General features: G+C 38.0%; 1 protein-coding gene across 4 annotated transcripts in view; it reads left to right on the top strand.

The window, feature by feature from the left end:
* Positions 1-23,820, top strand: part of PLXDC2 (plexin domain containing 2) — a 455,171-nt gene that overhangs the window by 158,998 nt on the left and 272,353 nt on the right. For all 4 annotated transcript variants that reach the window (XM_030321035.1, XM_032593836.1, XM_030321036.1 and 1 more), the window contains one exon: positions 13,615-13,826. In XM_030321035.1, the coding sequence (XP_030176895.1) occupies positions 13,615-13,826 (212 nt within the window). The remainder of the gene's footprint in view (positions 1-13,614; positions 13,827-23,820) is intronic.

A 23,820-nucleotide genomic window follows, 5' to 3' on the forward strand; every position in this document is an offset into this window, starting at 1 on the left:
AGTTAAAAAAGTTCCATATCCCACAGAAAAGATTCGAATAAGATAATCAAGACTAGAAACAGAGGAAAGAATATTGACTCATTAGCAATCAAAATTAAAAGGAGATTCCATTTTTTTAATCTACCAAGTAAAAAAAAGAATTGGGGGTAGGGGAGATATCGTTAAGTTATTGAGAAAACATAGGATACCTGTCTTCATGTCCTGCTGGTGCGTGTGTAAACTGATAACAATCTGAGTGCCAGGGAGTCCAAATCCCTCTTTCAGAAATTGTTCCTGAGGAAAGAAATGAGGATGATGATGTAGCCTTTAGTATCAACGTGAAAGTTCAACAATTGAGGATTCGTTTATGGTAGGCATTAATTGTTAATTAAATTTAGTATATAGTCAAGAACATGGGAAAATATTTATTCTGTAGTGCTGAAATAAATAAGCTATACACAGGTAGACACACACATACACACACAAACACACTTTCTGGTACAAAGACACAAGGAGACCTGCAGAGAAGTATCCAGGAGGGATATTCACTAAGGCGGTAACTCTGCCTCTTGCACCTAGAACAGAAGGGTAGATATTTAAATTTTTTTCCTATTTTCTTTTTAATGATTTAAATTTTCATATTAGGTGAAAGGTAATATTTTACTTTCATAATATTTTAAAGTCGTTCAGGTTATTCACTCTTTTTTAGGAACAGTGATTTTATTGTTATAAAATGGGGGACACTTACTATAAGGAAATTGTATAACTTCTATCATTTATGGATTACTTTTTCTGAATCGGAACAAGTTTTCGTAAATCCATGTTTTCAGACATTGCATATTTGTAAATAAAGGAAAGAATGCTTATCTTAGTATTGTTGTGAGCACTAGTGAATACGCACAACATAATTTTTCACAATACCCCAGTGAGTAGCATTTGCCCAATAGTGGAAGTTTTAGGTTTTTAATTATGTTATGCAATTCAGATTTTTTTTCTTGGTTGTGTACTAAAGCCGACACACCCGTAGAAGGGAGGTTTTACATGAATGTATATTACAGTAAGTACTCAAAGCAGAGACTTTTGCAATTTGTCTGTACGGGTAAAAAAATCATTTACTAAAAGATAAATTCAAGGAAACAAGAGAATGAACAATTGCATTCTAAAAGTCGCAGTTGCTACTAATTAATCTCTAAGCGACTGAAGGGTTGCTTTGGATTCTGTCTCACTTTGGTAGCTTAAATCCTCAACTGTGGTTTGTATATTTTAGGAATCTATCACAGAAATTTAAATCTAATTTTAGTACAATTTTCACTGTCTTACTTTTCTTTTTAATGTAATTTTGTTGATTGTGGTTTGTTTACAATGTTAGTTAAATTGCGTAATCAGCATAAATATATGCAATCATGCAATTTAATTAGGGAACGTTATTTAGGAAAGTAATGACAAAATTCAGACATTCGTAACATTTTAGAAATTCTTGAGAACTTTCTTTTAAAATGGTTACTTGAATGAATGGTAGTTTTGACTCAAATTTAAGTATTTCTCTTTTTCAAAACAAGTGAAAAAAAATCTTGTCAAAATCAGTGGAGCAAAATATCATGTTGAAAGTATGATACAGTGTGTGAAAGACCAAAATATCTTAACTAAATTTATACTAATGGTCAAACTTTCAATTTCCCATCATGTTCTCAGCTTTTGATGTAGTTTCCCATTTTTGTGACAGAGGGTCTTTGAAATATGATTTTTTTTAAGTAAAAATCATGGGTTTATATAGAGAAATACATTTTTTTCTATCTCAAGATAGTTCACCTCCAATACTAGTTTGAGTTCATCATAAGGGGCCCTGGATAAGTGGAAGAATTATGCAAGTCATTGGCTAGTAAATACTCAAAAAGTACTTCATGAAGGATATACATCTTTGTGTATAAAACATTTCATATTTATAAATAACAGTGTCAGTTTTGTTTAAAGAATTATACACTTTCTGCTGTAACTAATATTTATGAATCCTTGCTTCATAAAGCCTTTGCTATTCAGAAGCATAAATCTTTTTCCTGTGACTTTTTTTGAGAGAACTTTTTTGTAAAGTTGTTTGGAGATTTCAAAGCTAAGTAGTTTTGCCCATTGTTTTATGGCCCTAAGGTAGTATAAAGGTATATTTCATTAAATATATGAATCCAATGTGAGAAACAGAATAATGGGAAGATTCTTTTCTCTTACTGTATTAATCTATCTGAAAATTTTAAAGGATTTTGGCGTTATAGTGTTGTAACACTGATGTTTTATTTGATGAAGTTCATATATAGAAAAAGAGGTTAGGAAAGTATAGGAAATTGCACAGAGTTTGGCAGGGATGCTTTAAGTTTTCTCAAGAAATACCCCAACATAGCTAAGTATTCAAGGGTAAAAATTTACCCAGAGAAATGAAATTGTCTTAAGCAAGAGCCGCCATGATGGAAAATGCCAGGTCACCACTCCAACTATGCCATGACCCTGGGCCGTTGTAGTGAACAGTAACAGAAAGGAACACAAGGATGAAGAAAGGCATGACACCTTTCCTTGACAAGCTCATTGTTGTTTGTAGAGAAATGGCATTTAATCAATAATGACAACGAGAAGAACACGGCAATAGGTTTGGGTAAAGCTCTATGAGAGCACTTTAAAATAACTCTCCCTGGGAAACTTATATATTGGTAGTGATGAAAGACTTCACCAAGTCAGCATATTTGGATTTGACCTTCAGAAAGCAGAGATTTAGGTTTTGTCTCCCTCACTATAGAAGTAAAAGGACAAATTTAAAAAAACTTGCTGCTTCCGTCCTGTATAGTACAGAAAAAAGTACTGGTAATATTATAATGTATTTCTTTCTCATTTTTTCCTTTTGTGTATTTGTATATATATTTTTTTTCTTTTTTTACCTAGTTCAAATCATACTACATATAATTTTTTATACTTATTCATAAATCCTTTTGTGCATTTCAGAATATTTCCAGAGTATTAAATCCTAGAAAACTTTTGCTACAGATTATAAATTTGCCAATATGAAATTTTGATTAAAATTAGAATCTCCCAATAATAGAGTATAATACTTGCTTCAGAAAAATTCTCTATCGAATACTGACAAGTACAATTTACAATAAATCCTTGTGAATGTAGTATATTAAAGAATTGTGTTGAATTTCTTTTTATTATTTTTATTATTTATTTTTTCTTATTTATTTCTTTAGAGAGTGAGAGAGTGTGAATGAGGGAGAGAGAAGAGAGAGAGATTCTTAAGCAGGGTCTATGCTTAGCATGGAGCCATACACAGGGCCTAATTCTAGGACGCTGGGATCGTAACCTGAGCCAAAATGAAGAGTTAGATGAGCAACCCAGGCGCCCAGAATTTCTGTTTTTATGATGTTAAATACTTGAGCATTTATTAGTGTTTACATTTCCTTTGCTGTGAGTTATCTATTTATGACATTTTTATTTTTTTGAGGACTAAACTTTTAGAAAATTATTAGGTTAGATATATTTGTATATATTCGGATAACCATACATGATTGCCATTTTATAGATCAAAACATTGAATAGATGTGCACATAGTATTAACCTCGATATGTGCTATTGATGTGTTGTTCTGCTGGCCTTTTAAATTTATATAAAACTGAAATAAGACTTTTCTTTTTCTGTCTGACATTAAGTGGCTGTCTATCGTGTTTGTGTTTTGTGTAATAACTGAGTCTCAAAGTTGAATATATTAAATCTGTATTTTGTTTACCCCATATTTTCAACCCTCGCACAAAACAGGGAGCCCCAAAATATAGATTTTGTGGTTGTATGTTTCACTTTTTATCTAGGAATTGTATTCAACATTTAACAACTAATATCTGGTTAGTCCTAATGGGAACAAACCACACCTTAGGGCTGAACCCAGATCTGGTGTTTATTCCTTACTTGTTGGATTAAATTGAAAGCATTTCTCATTATTTTGGGGGCAAGTTGTTAGTTTGTCCTAGTTAAACTTTATAATCATTCAAATTTCAGAAAAATACTGCTGGGTTTGAGTCTAAGAATATGGAATGCCTTACACTAACTAAAGTCATCTTTTTTTTTTAATTTTTATTTATTTTTGAGTGAGAGAGACACACACAAACACACACACACACACACACACACACACACAGAGTGCAAGCGGGGGAGGGGCAGAGAGAGAGGGAGACACAGAATCCGAAGCAGGCTCCAGGCTCTGAGCTGTCAGTACAGAGACCAACGCGGGCCCGAACTCAAAAACTATGAGATCATGACCTGAGCCAAAGTCAGACACTTAACCGACTGAGCCACCCATGAGCCCTAACGTCATCTTTTGATAAAAATGCAGGCCCACAGTAACTTTATATTTATAACCTTTGGGCTACAACTTTAAAAAAAATAAACAATAAAGATAATTGTGTTATCTTTATAACAATTGCATTATTGACCACTTACCCAAGTCCACACAAACCTCTAGAGAGCATTTAACCTATAGAAATTTGGGACCATGTTGATAATGGTGTGATTTGATATAAATCAGATGAAACTTAAAAGACAGTATGATAGAAATGCATACATTGGCTGTCATCTGTGATCATTGGCTAAGTCAGCCTGTGTTCTGGGCTCAACATTGGGCCATTATGGATTCTGACCCCACAAACTGAATATGGTCAGATGACTGTATGCAGTGAGATTAAGTGTATCAGACATCTGGCAGCCATAATTTAATCGAAGACCCTCAGTGATTTGGGCCCTAGGCATTTGGATGTAATGTTTGACACTGGGCACCATTATCCCAATCGATTCCATCTGGCCTGGTCTGGCTCAAAAGACTCAATTTTTTTTTTTTTTTTTTTTTTTTTTTTTAAGAGAAGCTATTGGCCATGACTAGTCCTTGTTTACAGAATTTCCCATCTCCCTTGGCTGATAGAGTTACACTTTTCATGCATTGAGGCTTAGCTTTTAGTGCAGAGCCCTGATTTTAAAACCAGCCATTCTGAATATAGGCAGCAAGGGTAGTTTAGGATGGCTGATGATAAACGGAAGTGTTAAGGTATTTTTACCAAATAGTTTTACTTTTTTTACCGTGCTATAGAGACTCTAAAGTCTCGTAATACATGAATTTTCACAACTTAAGTAGTAAATTGGAAAACAAATGCAGACTATTTAATATATGATGGCAAATAGACTAAAACATGTTAACAAGCTACTTAGCCAGCCAGTAGATGATAGGGTTATTTTAATTATTATTATTTATTTTATTTTATTAATTTTTTTTTCAGATGACCAGACCTTTATAGCTGGGAAGGACCAGAAAGGCTATAAAACTGCCCCCTTTCATTTCACAGATAGTAGGAGGTCACAGGTCACATACCTAAAATTTCCATGTGGTTTCTGGGTTCATGATGTTGTGTTTTCTACAGAAGATCTCAGGGACTTCATTAAAAGATAGATTCTCAGATTTAATTAAATGTTATTTACTCTGTTTATAGATTATTTATAAATGATTGTGGTTCTTGTGGAAATGAGTTTATTTTCTAAATCTGATAGATTTATCTGAAACATCAGTGGAAGACCCAAGTTCTTTGATAATCATCTTTTTATTACAAAACAGGAGGTTAGCAACCCGGTAAAACACGTGTGAAGTCTACTTGAAGGAATTCAGTTTTTCTTTTCAATTTCTCCTAGGCAGTTAATAGAAAATCCTCAAATAACCAAAAAAAAGAAAAACATCAATGATTCATTTTCAAGTACGTCCCAACCTTTCAAGATATAATGAAAATATAATTAATATTAGTGTGCTATTACTTTCTGCTCCTTTTTTTTCTTTAACATTGGTTCATTTCCTCCCTTTTGCAGTCAACCTGATGGGATACCATATTCCTTTTTTGCTTTCAGGTGCTAAATTTTTTATGAATTTTTGCTTTTTTAAATAGCACATTTTGTCTCATTTATTTCGTTCCCCCTTTTAGATTGTTTCTTTGTGTCATGTCATCAGGGTTCATGACAGATTGCTAAGTTGAGCCCCCAAAAGATTAATCAGGGGCAGATTAGATCGTTGTTAAGACCAAGTCTCTGGATTCAGCTCTGTTTACTTTCCTAGTCTATCACTTACCACCTCATATGTGTCAATTTTCTCTTATGTAACACAGTTTACAATAATGGTATGTGCCAAATACATTAATGTATGCAGACGTGTAGAACAGTACATAGTACTCAACTAACCCTAAATGAAAGTTAGTTATTATTATCAATATTACTTCTATTATTATTAGTTCATTATTAGAAGCCATGCATAAACACCTCTTTTGTAACTGCTAACAAAGTTTTATTCTTTGTACTTATTTTTAACCCTTTAGTAAATATGTAGCCTTACCTTAAACTTGTCCTAAATATTACTGATGATTGTTCATAAAACTGAGAATGGTTTCCATAGGATACCCTTTTATGTATAAAATTAAAATTTTTGATTATTTTACTTAATAATAAAATTAGAAAACTATTAATGCCTCAAACTTCTAGAGTCATTCTCAACCTGTTTTCCTCTTTTAACTTAAAATTGTCCTTGTTTCATCTAATTCATAATTTTTCAGTCTCCCTGGGCCATGACTGCGTTTTTCAAAGACAGGTGTTGTATTTCTTACTGAGTTCATTAACCATAAAGAACCAAGATGATAAACTGCAACCATAAGTGTTGCCGAACATCACCTAACTGACCAGTGAGCTATTTCTGAGTCCAACTCATATCACATAAATGAAATTTGTTTGGGGGCGCCTGGGTGGCGCAGTCGGTTAAGCGTCCGACTTCAGCCAGGTCACGATCTCGCGGTCCGTGAGTTCGAGCCCCGCGTCAGGCTCTGGGCTGATGGCTCGGAGCCTGGAGCCTGTTTCCGATTCTGTGTCTCCCTCTCTCTCTGCCCCTCCCCCGTCCATGCTCTGTCTCTCTCTGTCCCAAAAATAAATAAACGTTGAAAAAAAAAATTTAAAAAAAAAATGAAATTTGTTTGTTTGGATTTGTTTTCCCAGGGTTTTCTCCTTCTTCCACCCTTCCATCTGGCTACTCAGAAAGGTGGTTAAAATCTTAAGAAGTTAGCTAAGAGATTACACATAAAATCTTTTAAGTCATTGTCTCAGATGAGCAGCAACTTGGTCAATCCTTCATTTACTTATTCATTCATTTGTTATTCAGAAGATTTTGGATACTTGTTATATGTCAGTGCCAATGCTTATGATGATAGGACAAAAAAAATGTAAATAAGATAGAGTCTCTGATCTGAAACATCTCAGTGTTGGGAGTCTCTTAGGCCACCCCAGCTTTGGCCATATGCTAGGAGAACTCGTAAGTCCCAGCATATATTTGTATTTATGGCTGTGATTTATTACAGCAAAAAGATACAAACCAAAATCCACAAAGGGAAAAGGCACTTGGGGCAATGTCTGGGGAACCCGGGGCAATTTTCCAAGAGCCCTCCCCAGCAGGAACACATAGGACACAATTAATTTTTCAAGCAACAAGCCGTGATGACACCTGTAAAATATCATCAACCAAGAAGTTCATTAGAAACTCAGCGCCCAGTGTTTTTACTGGGAGCTGTTCAAATATCCACCTTCTGTCTAGCATGTACCAAGATTCCAGAATTCCAGAAGGAAGGCAGGTGTTCACCATAAACCATATTATTTGCCCAAACAGTTTAGCTATGGTGAGCCAATCTTATCTGTTAGAGAATAGCAGGAACCCTCCCTAAATCTAAGTTTCCGGACACCAGCCAACAGCCAGCCTTGCAAACAGCATTTTCTAAGGATAGCTGTCCCAGGCTTGCTGTGTTAACTCTTTTCTGAACAACTATACAATTATACATTCAAGTGGGATAGGCAAAATTGTGTTTGAAGAGTCAGGTAAAAAGACTCTGCCTGGGGGAGTCAAGGGAAGCTTCATTTTTATCTATCTATCTCTCTCTCTCTCTCTCTCTCTATCTATCTATTTAGAGTGTGCACATGCACACATAAGCTGGGTAAGGGGAGAGAGAGAGAAGGATAGAGAGAATCCCAAGCAGTCTCCACACTCAGCACAGAGCCCGATGTAGGGCTCAGTCTCACAACAGTGAGATCATGATCTGAGCCGAGATCAAGTGTCAGATGCTTAACCAACTGACCCACACAGGTGCCCCAAGGGAAGCTTCATTTAACAAGAGAATATTTGAGGTGGATCTTCAAGGAATTGTGAGATTGCCCAAAGTCTGGGATGAAAAGGGGTTTTCCTCCATGCAAAGGTAACTATACTTCTTGCAAGTAAAGAGATTGTTGAAAAATTCTACATGGTCCGAGCCTAGGGCATGATAGGGGCGGAGTGCAAATAGAGGGGAGGGTGATTGGAACAAAAGCATGGAGTGTTTATAGTTTTGTGGGTGGTAATGAGCCATTAGCGGTTTTAAGCCAAAGAGAGAAGTGAATAACTTTGAAAGGTACCTCTGGTAGCAGATAGAGAAGATTGGAGAAGAACGAGTTTGAAGACAGTAAGACCAGATTGGAGGCAAGAGGTGATGAGTACATACCCTAAGGCATGTATGTTGGGACTAGAGCATGGAGCAGTGGTTCTCATCCAAGGGGGCTCAAATAATCATGTGGGAGGCTTAAAAAGACTTTGATGTCTAGGGGCTACTCAAATGCTTTAATATCTTTCAACATATCTTGCAACATTGTGAATGCTTTCACTTCTCACTTTCACTTCTGTAGCTGTCTTATTCTGTAACGCTGTCAGTCAAAACCTCAAATCCACTATGTCACGGGTTCATTAGTGGACATAACCATGGATATAACCATTTATATAGAATTTCCTCTTTACTTCCACAATAAATGAGATGCAAAGCCATATAAAGGGGTCTACCTCAGCCAGATAATTTTATCTATTTTCAGATGAATCTAGTCATCAAATCTGTTTGCAGTGAACAGTCTTCATGTTTCTGCAGAGGATTCACAGGGGTTCACTTGTAAAGTGTAGATCAAAATGCTTATCAAAAGGCACAGACAGACCTCAATTACATAAGATGCATGTCAATTTATGTAGTTACTTCTTGGTCATTTGACATGTATTGTGTATATGATCTGTATGCAAGACATACAACATACGGTTAAGGATGTTTTCAAAGTATAACTATTGGTTAAATGTAAGCTATTTTAATAAAATCATTCAGAGGAGACCTAAATATAAACATATCCAGCTCAGCACAGTTTTCTTACCTTTTGTTTTTATTTTATTTTAAATTATTTCACAGTATGTGATGGCACAAAAGGGACTTACATGGTTTGCAAAGAATGATAGGAGGATACACATGAGTTTCTTGTTTTTACTCTCGGATTAACTAGACATTATTGGCTTTCATAGTAACGTTAATTTGGAATGTAATGAAGTTGCTTCTTCGGTGATAGTTTATCTGCTATTTTAATTGAATAAAATATCTCAAGAATGTGTTGATTAATTTATGTATTGTCTATATATATACACATATATACACACACATACACACACACAGAAATATGTCTGTAAGCTTTCTCTCATATCCAAAAGAGAGTCTTTATATATATTTAATATTTCCATGAGCCATGTGATTAACAATTATAGCAAGATATGTTGGAGAAAATTATCTTTGAAAGTTTTCCATCAGTGGCTTAATTAACATACAGTGGGCAGAAAGCAAACAATCTGCTGAGCCAGACTACTCAAAGATCCCTCCTGATGCTTTTGTTTTCACTACAGCTGCGAAGGGGAAAATTATATTACATATATCCCTGTATCTTGCTTCTGAATGATTCGTTTTGGTGATGATTTAAAGAATAATTTAAAATATTTTTATGAGTTTGAAAGCAAATGAAGTGCCCAGGAATAATTTACAATGTAGATGACCATGCTGTGGTTTTGCCAATTTTTCTCGGTCTCTATTTCTATAAAATATTCATTCTTGACTTGTTTTATCTTGTCTAAAAAATAATTCTGAAATGAGATCAAAATCTAAGCCAATTTCATACTCCAGTCTTGATGAACCATGTAGGACTGAATTAGGAGCATATAGGAATGTTTCCTCTTAGTATTCATAACATCACCAGGGAAAAAGAATTAGGTCTAAAATAACAACCGAAAGAAAATTCACAGTAGCCAAGCCCTAAAGCTCACAAATTTTCTTATTAAAAAAACCCCTCAGTGCCTTCCTTAGATCCTGTTTAGTCTTTGTAAATACGAGAGCTAGCAAGTAATTGAGTGATAGGTTTGCAAAGTTGAAGGTAGCAAATTCTAGGAGGAGCGAGCGTGTCCATAATGGAGGCAAACCACTCCGCAGCTGTAATAGCTGTTAACGTGACCATGAAGCAAGAGAATAAAAATGATAAAACATCGCTAACAATTGGGGGGGGGGAGGGAAACCCCACCACAACCCCACAGCTGTCTAAGGACTTACTTTGTGAGTACTAGAGTCAGCATATATGTTTGTCTTATACAGGAGGCCTCCCTGTCTGTTAAATTTACCTTCCCCAGTAACCCTTCTGAAGCATTACTTATGAAACTATGAAAACACTATGAAAAGAATTTGACATATTAATCAAACATGCCAAACTTCAACTTATGTAGTGTTAAAAGATAAACTGAGGCATATTAAACATTTCAAGAGTTTACCTGAGCAAAGATCAATTCTAGTCTGGCAGCACTGAGCCAGAAATGGGAGCACTCTGAGGACAGGAGAGGGGAGAGACTTTTATGGGGAAAAAGGCAGACACAAAGCAAGAAAACTATTTGATTGGCTTAAGCATTTACCTGATTCAGAAAAGCCTAGTTGGCTGTGTGAGACTGGTTGTCCTTAGGTTTCAATTTCTTTTCCTGGAGGCCTTTACAGGCTTAGGTATGGGCTTGCTTGGGAAGGCTGTTAAGTCACAGAACTAATGCTCTTTTTCTTTTAGTCAATTTAACAGTGGGGAATATGGGTTTTATCACCCCTAAGCTTTGAAGTTCCTTTCCATTTTTTCTCTAGGGTAAGAAGGTAGGGAAAAATGAGAGAGGGGCTCAAGGAAGTTGAGAAAGAGACTTTCTATGCAGACAGCCCCCCAATGTTAGTTATTTTGTCTCTCACTGCCCTGTGCCAGGATCACAGGGGCTAGCGTGATGTTCCTGGCCTCCAGGCATCATGGGAAGTACCATTTTTTGTCTTGTGTTATAAATCTCTGGAAAGGTAGTGATAACATAAATATCAAGCAATTAATATCAAACAGTAGCACCCATTTGAAAGAAACCAAGAGTTGTTTTGAAATTCTGTTTTGAAGATTTTAATAAAGATTAATTCTTTGAAGTTTTAGGTAGACTTCCCGATTTACATTTTAGAGGACAGAAAAACCTCTGCTTGGAGCTCTTCCCTTTGTGTGATTGTTTTAAAAGCCATTTTTATATCCAGGAGCATGTAATCCATTAACTGCATTGTATTTACTACATTTCTTATCTGGATTGACATTCTAACAAGAATCTTGTATAGATTTTCAGTTGCTCTGATATGATTATTTGTATTCAGATAGCCACCACCTTTAGTGCAAGACAAACACACATCTCTAAAATTAACCTAAGTGTTGGGCCAGCAGGTCTTAGCTGGTTGTTATAAAACTGTATTGCTTAGTTTTGTTGTATGCTGACTCATATATTTTTGGTAATGAGGTAGAATATATAAATAAAGCAAATAAAATTGCTTTATGTAGCTTTGCCTAGAACCATAGGTCTTAGAGCCTGACACATCGTCAGGAAAAGCTGTCTGCCTTTGCAGGTAAGGTAGTTTCATTCCCATTTAAAATATAGGGTAACCAAAGCACGGAGTTTTGTAAATTATGCTGGACCCCATATCCAGCAAACCTAACAAAGAATTCCACCCCAGGTCTTTTGAATCCTTGTTCAGTATTTCTTCCATTACTTAATTCTGCCTGGTCCAATCATTTTTGTTCCAAAGAGACTGTTAACAGCTCATTTATCCATCAGTCAGTCAGTCATCATCATTTTTATTGAGCACAGTTCAATGGCCAGTGGGACAACAATGTTAAAAAAGAAACATTTTATATGGTGATGATGACAATACTCATTAGCCATAGTGATTGAACGTTTACTGTGAGTTGGCAGGCGGGGGTGGGGGGGGGACCCATGATCAGCCCTTTGTGTACCTGAGATTTTTCAGCCTTACAACAATTCTGTGAATTGTGCATGGTGCTCCATTTTTCTAGCTCTTGGGTTCCTATATGTGGAGCTCTTGGCCACTTCTGTCTTCACCGTTCTTTTAAGCTCATATTGCATGGGCCCATGAAAAAGTCTAAATTACCAACACTATGGTGGTAATATGGTGGTATTTCTCTCTAGGCTGTATCTGCCCAAGCATCAAGCAGTGGGAGATCTTCTAAGTTCACGGTGAAACCAAAGAATATCTTTTCTGTCTAGAAGAATTATTAGCACCTTTCTGAGTTGAAAGGGAAATGTGTTAGACCATTTGTGTGTGATTAGCAGTGGTAGCCTTAACTTAGTTATTAGAGTTCTAAGTAGCTGATACAGTAGTGTAATAAGTCACATTAAATACATTTTGGTTTCTTGGAATGTTCTCATATTGAGGGCAACATCACAGCTATAATTAAATCACTGCTCTCTTAGCCCTTTTTGAACCTGTATCCTGCCAGTTATAAAGGCTGTCAATTCATATCTTTGGGTAATAGTTGTGTAGAAGAAGCCTGTTCTTCTTGGTCAGAAACCGAATTTCCCATACTTGCGATATACCTTCCCCTGCTGACCCACTGAAATGAAAGACTAGGAGTAATGATTACATCTTATTTTCCCTCCTGTAGTAGCAGGATGAGCTGGGTCAGCAAGGCCAGTCCCTGCAGATGGCTTTAAAATACCTTTGTGATTTGGTCTCTTTGCCTTCCCATCCATTTCTCTGAGTGCCTATCACTGTCATCCTTCACCACCCTGACAAGAGTCCAAGGTGAGATCAGCACAAATGAACAAGAGCCTTTGTGATGCCTCCTGTGGGTGTTGCTTATTAAGTGAGGTGGGCAATGAACCAAATCTGACTTGTGAGCAACAAAGCAGGTTAGCACATTTACACAAAGATCATTCCATATATTATTTAACCCATTCAAATACATTGTTGTCTCCTTGCTGCCCAGCAAAACTTGTGTGAAGGGAATATAAACTCACAAGTTAATAACGTCTGATTTTTATTTTCAAGTGTGCTAAGAATCACTAGGTTTCATTCCTTTGTTTGGATTGTAGCTTATTTTCTCAGGACAACTAGAGAATGTTTATGAAGCGTGTGTGTGCAGAGGGTGGGGAGGGAAGGGAATAAAATGCATTGCTTTAGGGCTGCACATCTGTTTTAGGGACTCTGCTGGATCTGCACAGTAACCATTGTCATGACTTATGGTGTGTTTTAAAATTGCATTCTACACAGAGATGTTCATACCAACTCAAAATATTACAATTGAACAGATTCCGCTGTTATGAGTTAGTTTCCTATTTTCATGACTAGCAGACTTATTCTTCTGCTCTGTTAGCGAGCATGTATATGACTCATAGCAACTGGCAACTCATCATTGTATTTCTTGTTCAAACAGATTGGCAATATCAAGTTGCTCAGGTCTTGCCACGAACAGAACAGGAAGTCGATGTGGACACGCATGCATTCAGCCACCGGTGGAAAAGGAGCTTGGATTCCCTCAAGGCAGTAGACTCGAACCGAGCAAGCATGGGCCAAGACTCCCCAGAGCCCAGAGGCTTCACAGACCTGCTACTGGATGATGGGCAGGACAACACCACCCAGATTGAGGTAGGTAACCAATCTGGGCAACTGAAATGGATCGATGCATGTATTTCCTGTAAGGCACCCAACTCCCACGTATGTATAGACTGGCCCTTCAGCTCAGTCCAGAGCTTCGGGACTTTTTGTGAGGATCAGTTTAACTCATCCATAAATAATTAGTTGATATTTACTAATTCAGTAATAAATAATTGTAATGATATTAAATAAGTAAATACATCGTAGCTAAGCCATTTATTTAGTCACAGATGTATTCATTTACTCTAGAAACAGACAAATATTAGCTTGATGTGGTGATGACCGTGAGGAAACACAAAGGAACACGATACAGCCCCTGCCTGCAAGGAAGTCACTGTGTAACCAAATCATCTCTAGGCTATGTGATACGTACGAGAAAAATACAGGCTATAGCATGGCATGGAGGAGGGAGAGATCACCTGCTTAGGATTGGGGGATGCACCACTGTCAAAGAGGCTTAGCCTGGGGGAGGGCATTTAGGCAGGGGCTTGGCAAGTTGAGAGGAGCTCACCAGGTTGATACCCTGCCTGGAGTAAGAAAGGAGATTCCCGGCAGAGTGAATTGCCTTTTCAATGGCTAAGTCTTAGAACAGTAGGGCATGCTTGAAGAGTCTCATAGAGTGACCAGCCGTCCCGTTCTACCCCGGACTAAGGGTTTCCTGGAGCGTAGCACTTTCAGTGCTGAAAACAAGACAGTTCTGGGCGAACTGGAATGGTCGGTCACTCGGTGACTGTAAGCAATTCTTTGTTATGGTTGGAGTTATGGAGTGGAATGAGGGTGGTTGGAGTTGGGTTGGATGAGTAGGGAAGTTTGCTGAGGGTACATTTTAGGTAGTCTGTAGGGTTGCCCAGAGGCCGCAAGTGTAGTATTACATTGTTTAAGTTTCTATTGTCCTTAGCATTGCAAATCACAAAATAGGATCCTGTTAGGATCCTAACAAAGAGGTCAATCTTATGGAAATAAGCAAAAACCACCCAAACAAGAATGGAGGCTATTTATTCAGTCTGCCCTAGCAACAGTCAGCTTCCATCACTTCCCTTTGGTAGAGACTCAAAAGCAGGCAGGGGAGTGGGAAAGTTTCTCCTTTAAAAAAAAGAGGAGGCTTCAGGTATGCTCTGATTGGAAGTTGTTGGCATGGAGAAGCTGGAGGTGGGTTAATTAGAAGCAGAGCATCTCGGGCGATCGATTTGGGGACCGTATTTGGGTTTTACTGAGTTAGACCTAGAGACAAAAGATAGGAAAGCTGTCAGTTATTCACCAAGCCCTGATCATTCTGGGCTGAGTGCTGCTGAGGTTGTTTCCCTGGACTGGTTTCTGTAGAGGCTGGGGGTAAGAGTTCTGTTGTCATCCATGGTCTGGCCATCGTCTGTTTGTGTATGCTCTCTCAAACTGTAGTTGTAGTTCTATTTTCTCCTAGGTGACCAGTTCCTACTTTTTAGGAACCAAACAGCATTCTTTTTACGGCCCTGAAACACTCATTATTTAGGAAAAGAACTCCACTTCCTGAAACAGACACTACATAGTTCTCCAAATAGTTATCAAGGCATCATTTTGTTCCTGCATAGCGAAAGGAATCTTCAGAAGATCTGAAGCACAGGCCGTTGGGATTCTGTGGATGTGAGAAGGCCAGCAATTTTCAAAACCCCTCTCCATCTCCTTGGCTAGCATGTGACTCTGGTGGTCCCTGACTGCCCCAGCCAGGCCCCTCAATAGGCAACAGAGGATGTGCCAGGAGCAGAAGTCATAGAATATCTGTAAGAGGCTATTCTGACTCCTGCAGAGGCCTGCTATTTTGGCAACAGTGTTGTTATAGCAACTCGCAGAGGGCAACATAATTCTTCCCTGAGCACTCTTTAGCTGGGGTGCGACCTAAAGAAAGGAGAGTTGCTCAGAAGCAGAGGTGTTTACTCTCTGTCCAGAACTGGTAGCCTACTGAGATTCAAAGAGGAGAACACGCATTCCTAGAACTCTGTGATCTCTAGGCAGGATGCTGAATCTTCTTAATCATTTGTAAAAGCGAAAATCCCTTTGCTCAGGGATGTATTAACAGTCCTCAGAATATAGTCCCGATTGTTACTATACCCATGATTTTGTTATTCAGCCAGTTTTTCTCTTTTCTGCCTTAACAGGGAGATCACATAATGTCAATGGTTTTGAGTCAGTAAAAAAAAAAAAAAAAAAAAAAAAAAAAAAGGAGGCAGGACAGTGCAGGTGCAGAGAGGTATATGCTGGATAATCACTCGGTGCTAAGGTCCGCCAGGCACAAACAGTATGGATATCATCTTGCCTTGTCCTGACATCAGCCTAGTGTGATTTGTGTCTCCAGGTTCACTGGGTAATCTCAGTGACTTTTACATGTGGGCAATTTCAGATTTAGGTTTGGTATTTTTCCTAAGCTCTTCCATTAATGAATAAAGGTATTTAAACCCGGGCCTGCCCAACTCCCCAGATTTATCGTTTCTGCTTGACTTCGCTTCCTCTAATATGAGGAAAAGTAAATGGTACTTTGATTATGTCATGATTTTGGACAATGGCAGTACCCGAATATTGATGTGAAAGTAATTTGGGGGTTTCAGTCTGGCTGGGAGGGGACTTCTCTTGAAGCTAGATTTCATAACAAGATGACCGCTTTTATTTTTTAAGGGTTTATTTATTCTGATGCGGTTCTGGGGATGATGGAGATTATTGGGGACTCAAGTCCCATAAGTCACTCCTTGGCACACTACCTCTAGTTCTGGAAACAAAAGCCTACATCTGAAACTTCTCTGAAAAATTTATTTATTCTGGCCCTTGAAATGGCATTTTTGAACATTGTTGTGTCTCTTTTAGGGAAAATATTTTTGCCTGATTGAGTTAAACAGAAATAAGGAAGAAAGGAACCAAATGGTTGTGGAGTGGCTACTCTGTGCCGGGCATTATGACAAGGTCTTTCTTAGGAATAAACATTTTGATTTATGTCACTTAATACAAGCAATGAGCATGAAAGACTACGTGTGCTTTTCCCTTTAGATGCTTCCAAAGTTGATGTCAAGAATCTGAATGGTTTTGTCCCAGAGCCCTGGCTGTAGCAGTGGCTGTTAAAATGATCTGTATCCCTGTGAGACTTAAACCACCCAGAATGGCATTCGAGCACATGTCCCCCACTTCTGCCGTCGTCTAGACTTGATATCCCACTTTCACCAAAGACAAAAACAAAAGACAATAGCATACTTACTATTCTGGCACAGATTCATTCAGAAATAAACAAAGGCTGTTATTTTTTAAACTTGGTGACAGTATATTTTCTAGCTCTGCACAAGAGCAGATAATAGAGGGACTGTAAAACTTAGTATCTCAATTACAGAATTCTTCCAGTAGAAATTTCTTGTTGTTGTCATCATTTTCTTTCTTTTTTTTTTTAATATTCCCCCCATGAAGATATAAAGATGTTTTGAAACCGATTATATTTCCCGATGAGTGAGTAGGAACTCAACAGTTGGCAAATGCCTCTGTTGGTCTGACTGTTGATTTATGAAAGACCTTTCTTCTTGTACTTTCTCTGTTCATGTGGACATATGACCACGTGACCAGGTAAGAACAATGCCTTCTTACGATTGGTAGGTATTAAAAGCAGTCGCTCGTGTGCTACTTTTTGTAATTACTTTGGGAATATAAGGCTTCCAAGCCTTTCAGGTAAGGTTGAATTCCGTTCATGATTCAACTTTGTTCGAGCAGCATTCAGTGAATCCCATGACCCCAGGGACAGGTGCACGGACAAGCAGCACATAAGTCTTCACCTTGTTGCTGGCTGTTTTTCCTCTTGGCTGGCACAGAGCTCTTGAAGCATCAGTGGCATTATGGAATGGGGAGGCCCTGAGCAGTGAGAATTATTGATCTTCCTGAAGATCAGATTCGTCAGCTGACTCCTTGTAATGGTGCTGGTAATCTATAGTTCTTCACCTTTAAAGAAATCCAACACAGATTCTTTTCTAATACCCTGTACCTGAACCACACATGGAGTTTTTATCACTAATTTACATGCAGTATTTTGAGCTTCATATTCCCTCTCTTGGGACAATGAAAATGTTTCTGGAAAGGGTTGTCAAGTGTGATTTTTTTTTTCCTTGCCTTGATTCACAAGCACTGGGATGACTTAAAGAAGGGGATATTTACAAATAGGAATTATGGATCCTATAACTCCACAGTCCAAACCGACTCAGAAATTGTGAGCCAGTCCGCTGCCTCTCGGGTGTTGCGCGTGTGGCTGGACCACAGGCCACCCTTTGAGCTGCAGACAGTTAGACCACAAAGCGGATTTAGCTGTTAGTTTTGAAGATGTAAATGTTCTGCAAAGCCTTAGATTAAATTGTGCCGCCTACCAGCAGCATGTCTTGTGGATTTCTCCTTTTGGTACCAAGTTCAAAATTGCAGGCATATCCAGCAGTTGTATCATCCCTGTTCACATTAAAGCTCCTATCTGAGGAAGGTACAGTTGAGAATGGTCAGCAAATATGTGCGATGAATATGGCTAAAACTCAGAGGCCAACTGTTTTTCTCCAAAATGCATATGTGGAAAATCTTTCTGATCTTCATCGATAGCACATGTCAAATTGTGTCTGCACCTTCTGTTTACCGATTTTAGAACAGGTTTCTCTAAAAAGTTAGCAATTGCTAACTGCTGCACACAAGGCTATTATATGTGTTCTAATATTTTATTGCAGTCCATAACTAAGCAATCTACTTGAAAGGAAAGAAGTTGCTGGTGGGTACTTAATCTTGCTTGGGGTTGCTTTGATGATTGTTTTACATAGAAACAGGCAAATTCTGTAATGCCCCATGTGGGCAGAATCTTCCTGGTATCTGTGCAACACAGAGAATACATCAGAATATTCTTGGATAATGAAAATCTTACTGCTTGTGTGTCTCAAGTCTAAGTAAGCTGTCTCCATTTCAGAGGCCTGGCAATCACAATAATGAATATAAATATAGGGTAATAATAAGACACATCATCCCATTTCACAGAAATAGAATAATGAAAATTTGCAGAATACTGCCATGCTCATTCTTTCCTCGGGCCGCTTTCCACTCAGTGAACTCAGAGAAGATAATAAATACTTATACATGTGAAGAATGTGATAGTGCAGATTTGTGACATTTTCCAAAAGAAAGAAAAGTGCCACCTGAGATTGAATAGCTATGCTACTATATTTATTATGGATGTGAAAAGCTGTTGTAGATTTTTTTTTAATGAGGCATTTCCATTTTAGGAGGTCTGAACTTCCAGAGGCTTCAGTATGTGGTTGTAGAATCAGAAAGCTGTGTGAAGGAAGTACTAAGATTAATCCTGGAGAAGCACACTTATTTGACTCACGAGTGAATTGAAATTTTCCAAGTGCCCTGTCGGTGTCAGATTTGGTTCCTCAGGAAATGAGAAAGAAAGCATTGTGAGGGTGTGTGATTGAAAAGGAGAAGTACTGAATAAGTTAATCAGCACCCAGAGGGAGACCCTTATTCCGTAGAGAGTCGGGATTAATGTAAAGACAAGGTGACATCCGAACCATGTGAGGAAGAGAGAGTTAGACAGTAGCCAAGTATCAAGATATTTCTAGACAGAGTTTTGCACGGATAGGCAGGGGCAAGGATCTAAACTCCCTTTTAGACTGTGTGTCTTAATCTGTACAGGCCGCTAGAGCAAAACTACCACAGACTGGGCAGCTTAAACAACGAACATTCATTTCTCACAGTTCTGCAGTCTGGAAAGTCCAAAATCAAGTTGCTGGCAGGTCTGATGAGAGCCCACTTCCTCGTTCATAGAGAGCTCTCTTTCTGTACTGTCCTCACATGGCTGATGGGGTTAGAAAGCTCTCTGGGGTCTCTTTTATAAGGGCCCTAATCTCCATTCATGAGAACTCCACCTTAACGATCTAATCACGCCCCAAAGGCCACCCCTCTTCATGCCATCACATTGGGGATTGGCTATTAACATATGAATTTGGGGGGCGGGGAGGACACAAATGTTCAGTCCATAACACTATGCCAAGGAACTGCATCCAAAAGCCCAAATCTGAGGGGTGGAAAGATGAATTACATCTAGATGAGAATTGTTGCGAGGTAAGATGAGACAGCCATTAGAGGAGAGTTATGGGTGAAGGTAAGAATTTCAGAAATACTTAGATTTCTAATCATTAACCACTGTGACCAAAGCCTTGCCCCACCTTCTGGTACTCCCTTGACTCTGAGAGTCAGTTGTGGATCCCTGTCATTCCCTTCCCTGAGGGTGACCTGTTACACCCTTGCCACCACCCCCCTCCTTTGGGCTGGAATTGGCCTCAGGTCTTCAACTCTATGTTGCCAAAGGTTGTATGCTAACTGACAACAAAATCTATTTTAATTCCTTCTGTTTTGGTAATAGGCACAAACACCTAGCTATAAATTTCTGATTTAATCCCATTCGGTTTCTTCTGGAATATTGACAAGGATTTTTAGTCTTCCAAGAAGAATATGCACTGGAAATAGTAGATCAGGCAGAATTCACCTGCAATTATCGCTCATCCTCTTAAAAGATGATGAGGATTAAAATATAGCATCATAGATCTCGCTCAATTATAGATTATTCTTAGCATGACATGCCAGCTCTTTATCGAAACAAGAATGAAAAAAGAGCCATAGCTGTCCTTCAAAGAGCTCCATAAGGAATAACTGAATTATCTCTATGATGCTTCACTGTTAGCTAATTGAGTTTATTTGCAGTCATGGCATGGAAATAGTCTTTGGAGTGATACACACAGATTGTAAAATTATTAAGTGTGGTAGTCATATAATTTATTTTCAGAACAAGAATTATGTTTTAGAGTGAATAATATTCTTGTGATCTTCATTTACAAAGAAAAATACCATACTTACCCTCCCCCCCCGCCAAACCCCTTAAGTTAACTAAAAAAATATTGCAGTTTTTCCTACCTCATTTTCTATTCATGAGAATATCTGCCATGTCTTCTGCCTTTCTTTGTATTATCTAGGGCAGTAAGGGGAGACTCCTAACAGAGGGAACACCAGGTAACTGTTTAGCAGTTGAAATTTTATTATATCATCTTGCAATCATATTTTTCCTCTTTATCCAGAAGAACTTCCCATGGGACGTTTAAAATACACTTTTGTGAAAATTATTATTTCAACATCAAAAATCATAGTATTGCTTAATGTCATAGGTCTAGATCTTTATCCAGATTGACTTTTAAAAATCATGCTGAAAAAACAGATGAATTGTTTTGGTAGTCCGGAATGTGTCCAGTCTTTACATGTTGAGCAAAGGGCTCAAGGTGAAGGAGCCAGTGACCACTAAGTATGGGCTGGAAGTCAGGATCAGCAAAGCCAACAGATGCGTGAGTCCCCTGTTCTCTGGGCAGCCCATGGAGAAGTATCCCACCGTGGGACAGTGCTCCAGGCAGGGCTGGGTCCCATTTGCTTTTCCTCTTTATTGGACAAGCATGAGAGGGCATTGCACAGAGGAAATAAATACTCAAAGCTCAAGCACAAGCAGTCCTGGCTTACCTGCCAGCTATTTAGGAAGAGCCAGGACCCAGGCTGGTGCAGTGGAGGATCGAGTTCAGGTTGAGCCCATCTCCTTGCAGGGCGTATAGCCTATCTCCTCAGCTATGTAGCTTCTGGGCAACAAAGAGACAACTTCTGGGGTCATTCACTGGACAGTCCCATTTTATATTAATGGATTATGTCTTAAGGACTAGTTTTTTTTCTGTGATTTTTTTTTTCAGAATCAGAAACAATAATAAAGTGATTGTATCTCAAAGATTAAATAGGTCCAAGTTGGCACAGGCATGTCAACAACATGATTTTCTATGACTACATCTGGGGAAGTACTGGGGCCACTGCTTCTTCCCAGGAAGACATGTAGCTTAATGAATCTGCCAGCCTCTGTGATGGAAACTTACTTAATTTTTAGAAATACTAATACCAGTTATATACACTAAATCACACCAAGTCTTTGGCATTTATTTTACCTGACAAATTAATATGCACTTTACAATGTAGCACCAATGCATTGGAGAAATAAAGACTGTAGGTCTTGGGTAAACAATGACCTTCTGTAACTTTATGTGATACCCGTAAGTTTCAGTGGACCTTTGTCAAAGATATCTCATGGGTCTTTGCCAAATATTGTGACTCAGATGGAAACAGTGTTACGTATAAACATTACATATAATCAACCATTGCAAATATAGGAGACACTGGGGCACCTGGCTGGCTTAGTTGGTTGAGTGTCTGACTCTTGATTTCAGCTCAGGTCATGATCCCAGAGTGGAATCAAGCCCTGCATCAAGCTCTGCACTGAGCTTGGAGCTTGCTTAAGATTCTCTCTCTCCCTCAGCCCCTCTCCCCTGCTCATACTTTCTTTCTCTAAAATATAAAAAAAGAACAAATATGGGAGACACTTAAAAATTTTCTGACTATTACAACTTAGGGTATGAAAACTTGTATTTTTTTTTATTTTTTAGCAATAATGTATAATACACTTTGCTAAGTATTCAAGAGACTTTTACTTCACCTTGCATTTCTGAAGTAGTTTTAAGACAGAGAAGGGCCTCTTTTTAACAAAGCATGCCTGTGTATATTCATATTCATTGCTTTTTGCATTTGTCATAAAGAAATTTGCTAATGTGGCACTCTATACTCTATTAAGGAATGCATCAAATATATGAAGGTCCTTTTAAGAAAGGGTGGTTAGCATTCAGAATGAAAAGAGGCTGCTTTAATTTTCTTTTTGTGTATCCCTGAAAGAAAACCTTTCTGTTCATGCCCCAGCGATGCATAGATGTCTGGATCTGCCTAGAAACAAGAGAGGAAACAAAGCCCTTGGGAACAGTTGGTTTGAGCTATTTTCTATATGGTATTTCAAGCCTGAGCTCTTAAATTGAAATAATAGTTTGGAATCCATGGCACTAAATTGAATGAATGGATTAAACACTGCTGAAATTATTTCTCTTTTAGAAGTAATTTCTAGCTCTTTTGTAAACGTCATGTATTTACCCAATCCCCAGCTAAAAAAGCAAAGCTAGGGGAAACACTAACATTCACCTTTTAGACAATCTATCTATCTATCTATCTATCTATTTCCATTATTTTGGATTCTCAGTACTGATCCCACTTGGGACCAACAGGATTTGAAAGAAAAACTTGCAAAGTAAGATTCTGTATGTTTAAGTTAAAAATTCACTTAGTCACAGCATCTTTCATTAAGGGGGTCTTTTAGGTACTTCCAAAACTAAAAGCATCTCATCTGGTGATGGGATTTTCTGCCTAGAAAATGTAATGCTAGTAACGCTTCCTAAATTTTTAGGGTTTCATGAATTCTAGCCTGGAAAATTTTATAATTTTCAAAGATGAATGCAATGATTTGTGATTATCAGAGTTCTCTTCTCTAATAACATTTTAGTTTCTGATATTCTAGGTTAGACTCTGCACAGTGTTCGTATTTGAATGCAAATTTTTATTTGTTCTGTCACTTAAAAATAGCATAGAGCAAAGTATTGTTTAAAATTTCATGTTCTGGGGCCACCTGGCTGGCTCAGTCAGTAGAGCATACAACTCTTGATCTCGGGGTTGTGAGTTTGAGCCCCATGTTAGGGGTAGAGATTACTTAAAAATAAAATATTTTTTTTACAGTTCACATTTTTATTTATTTTTTATTTATTTATTTTTATTTTTTTTCAATATATGAAGTTTATTGTCGGATTGGTTTCCATACAACACTAAAATATTTTTTTTTAATTTCATGTTCTGAAAATTTTTCCAAAAACATTAACAAATCTTCCCAAAGAACTTAAAAAACAGGGGACACCTGGATGGCTCAGTTGGTTGAGCGTCCGACTTCGGCTCAGGTCATGATCTCATGGTTTGTGAGTTTGAGTCAGCACAGAGCCTGCTTTGGATCCTCTGTCCCCCTCTCTCTCTACCCATCCCCCACTCTCTCAAAAATGAATAAACACTT

This window comes from Lynx canadensis, chromosome B4 (assembly GCF_007474595.2).
Source record: "Lynx canadensis isolate LIC74 chromosome B4, mLynCan4.pri.v2, whole genome shotgun sequence".
Taxonomy (NCBI): Eukaryota; Metazoa; Chordata; class Mammalia; order Carnivora; family Felidae; genus Lynx; species Lynx canadensis.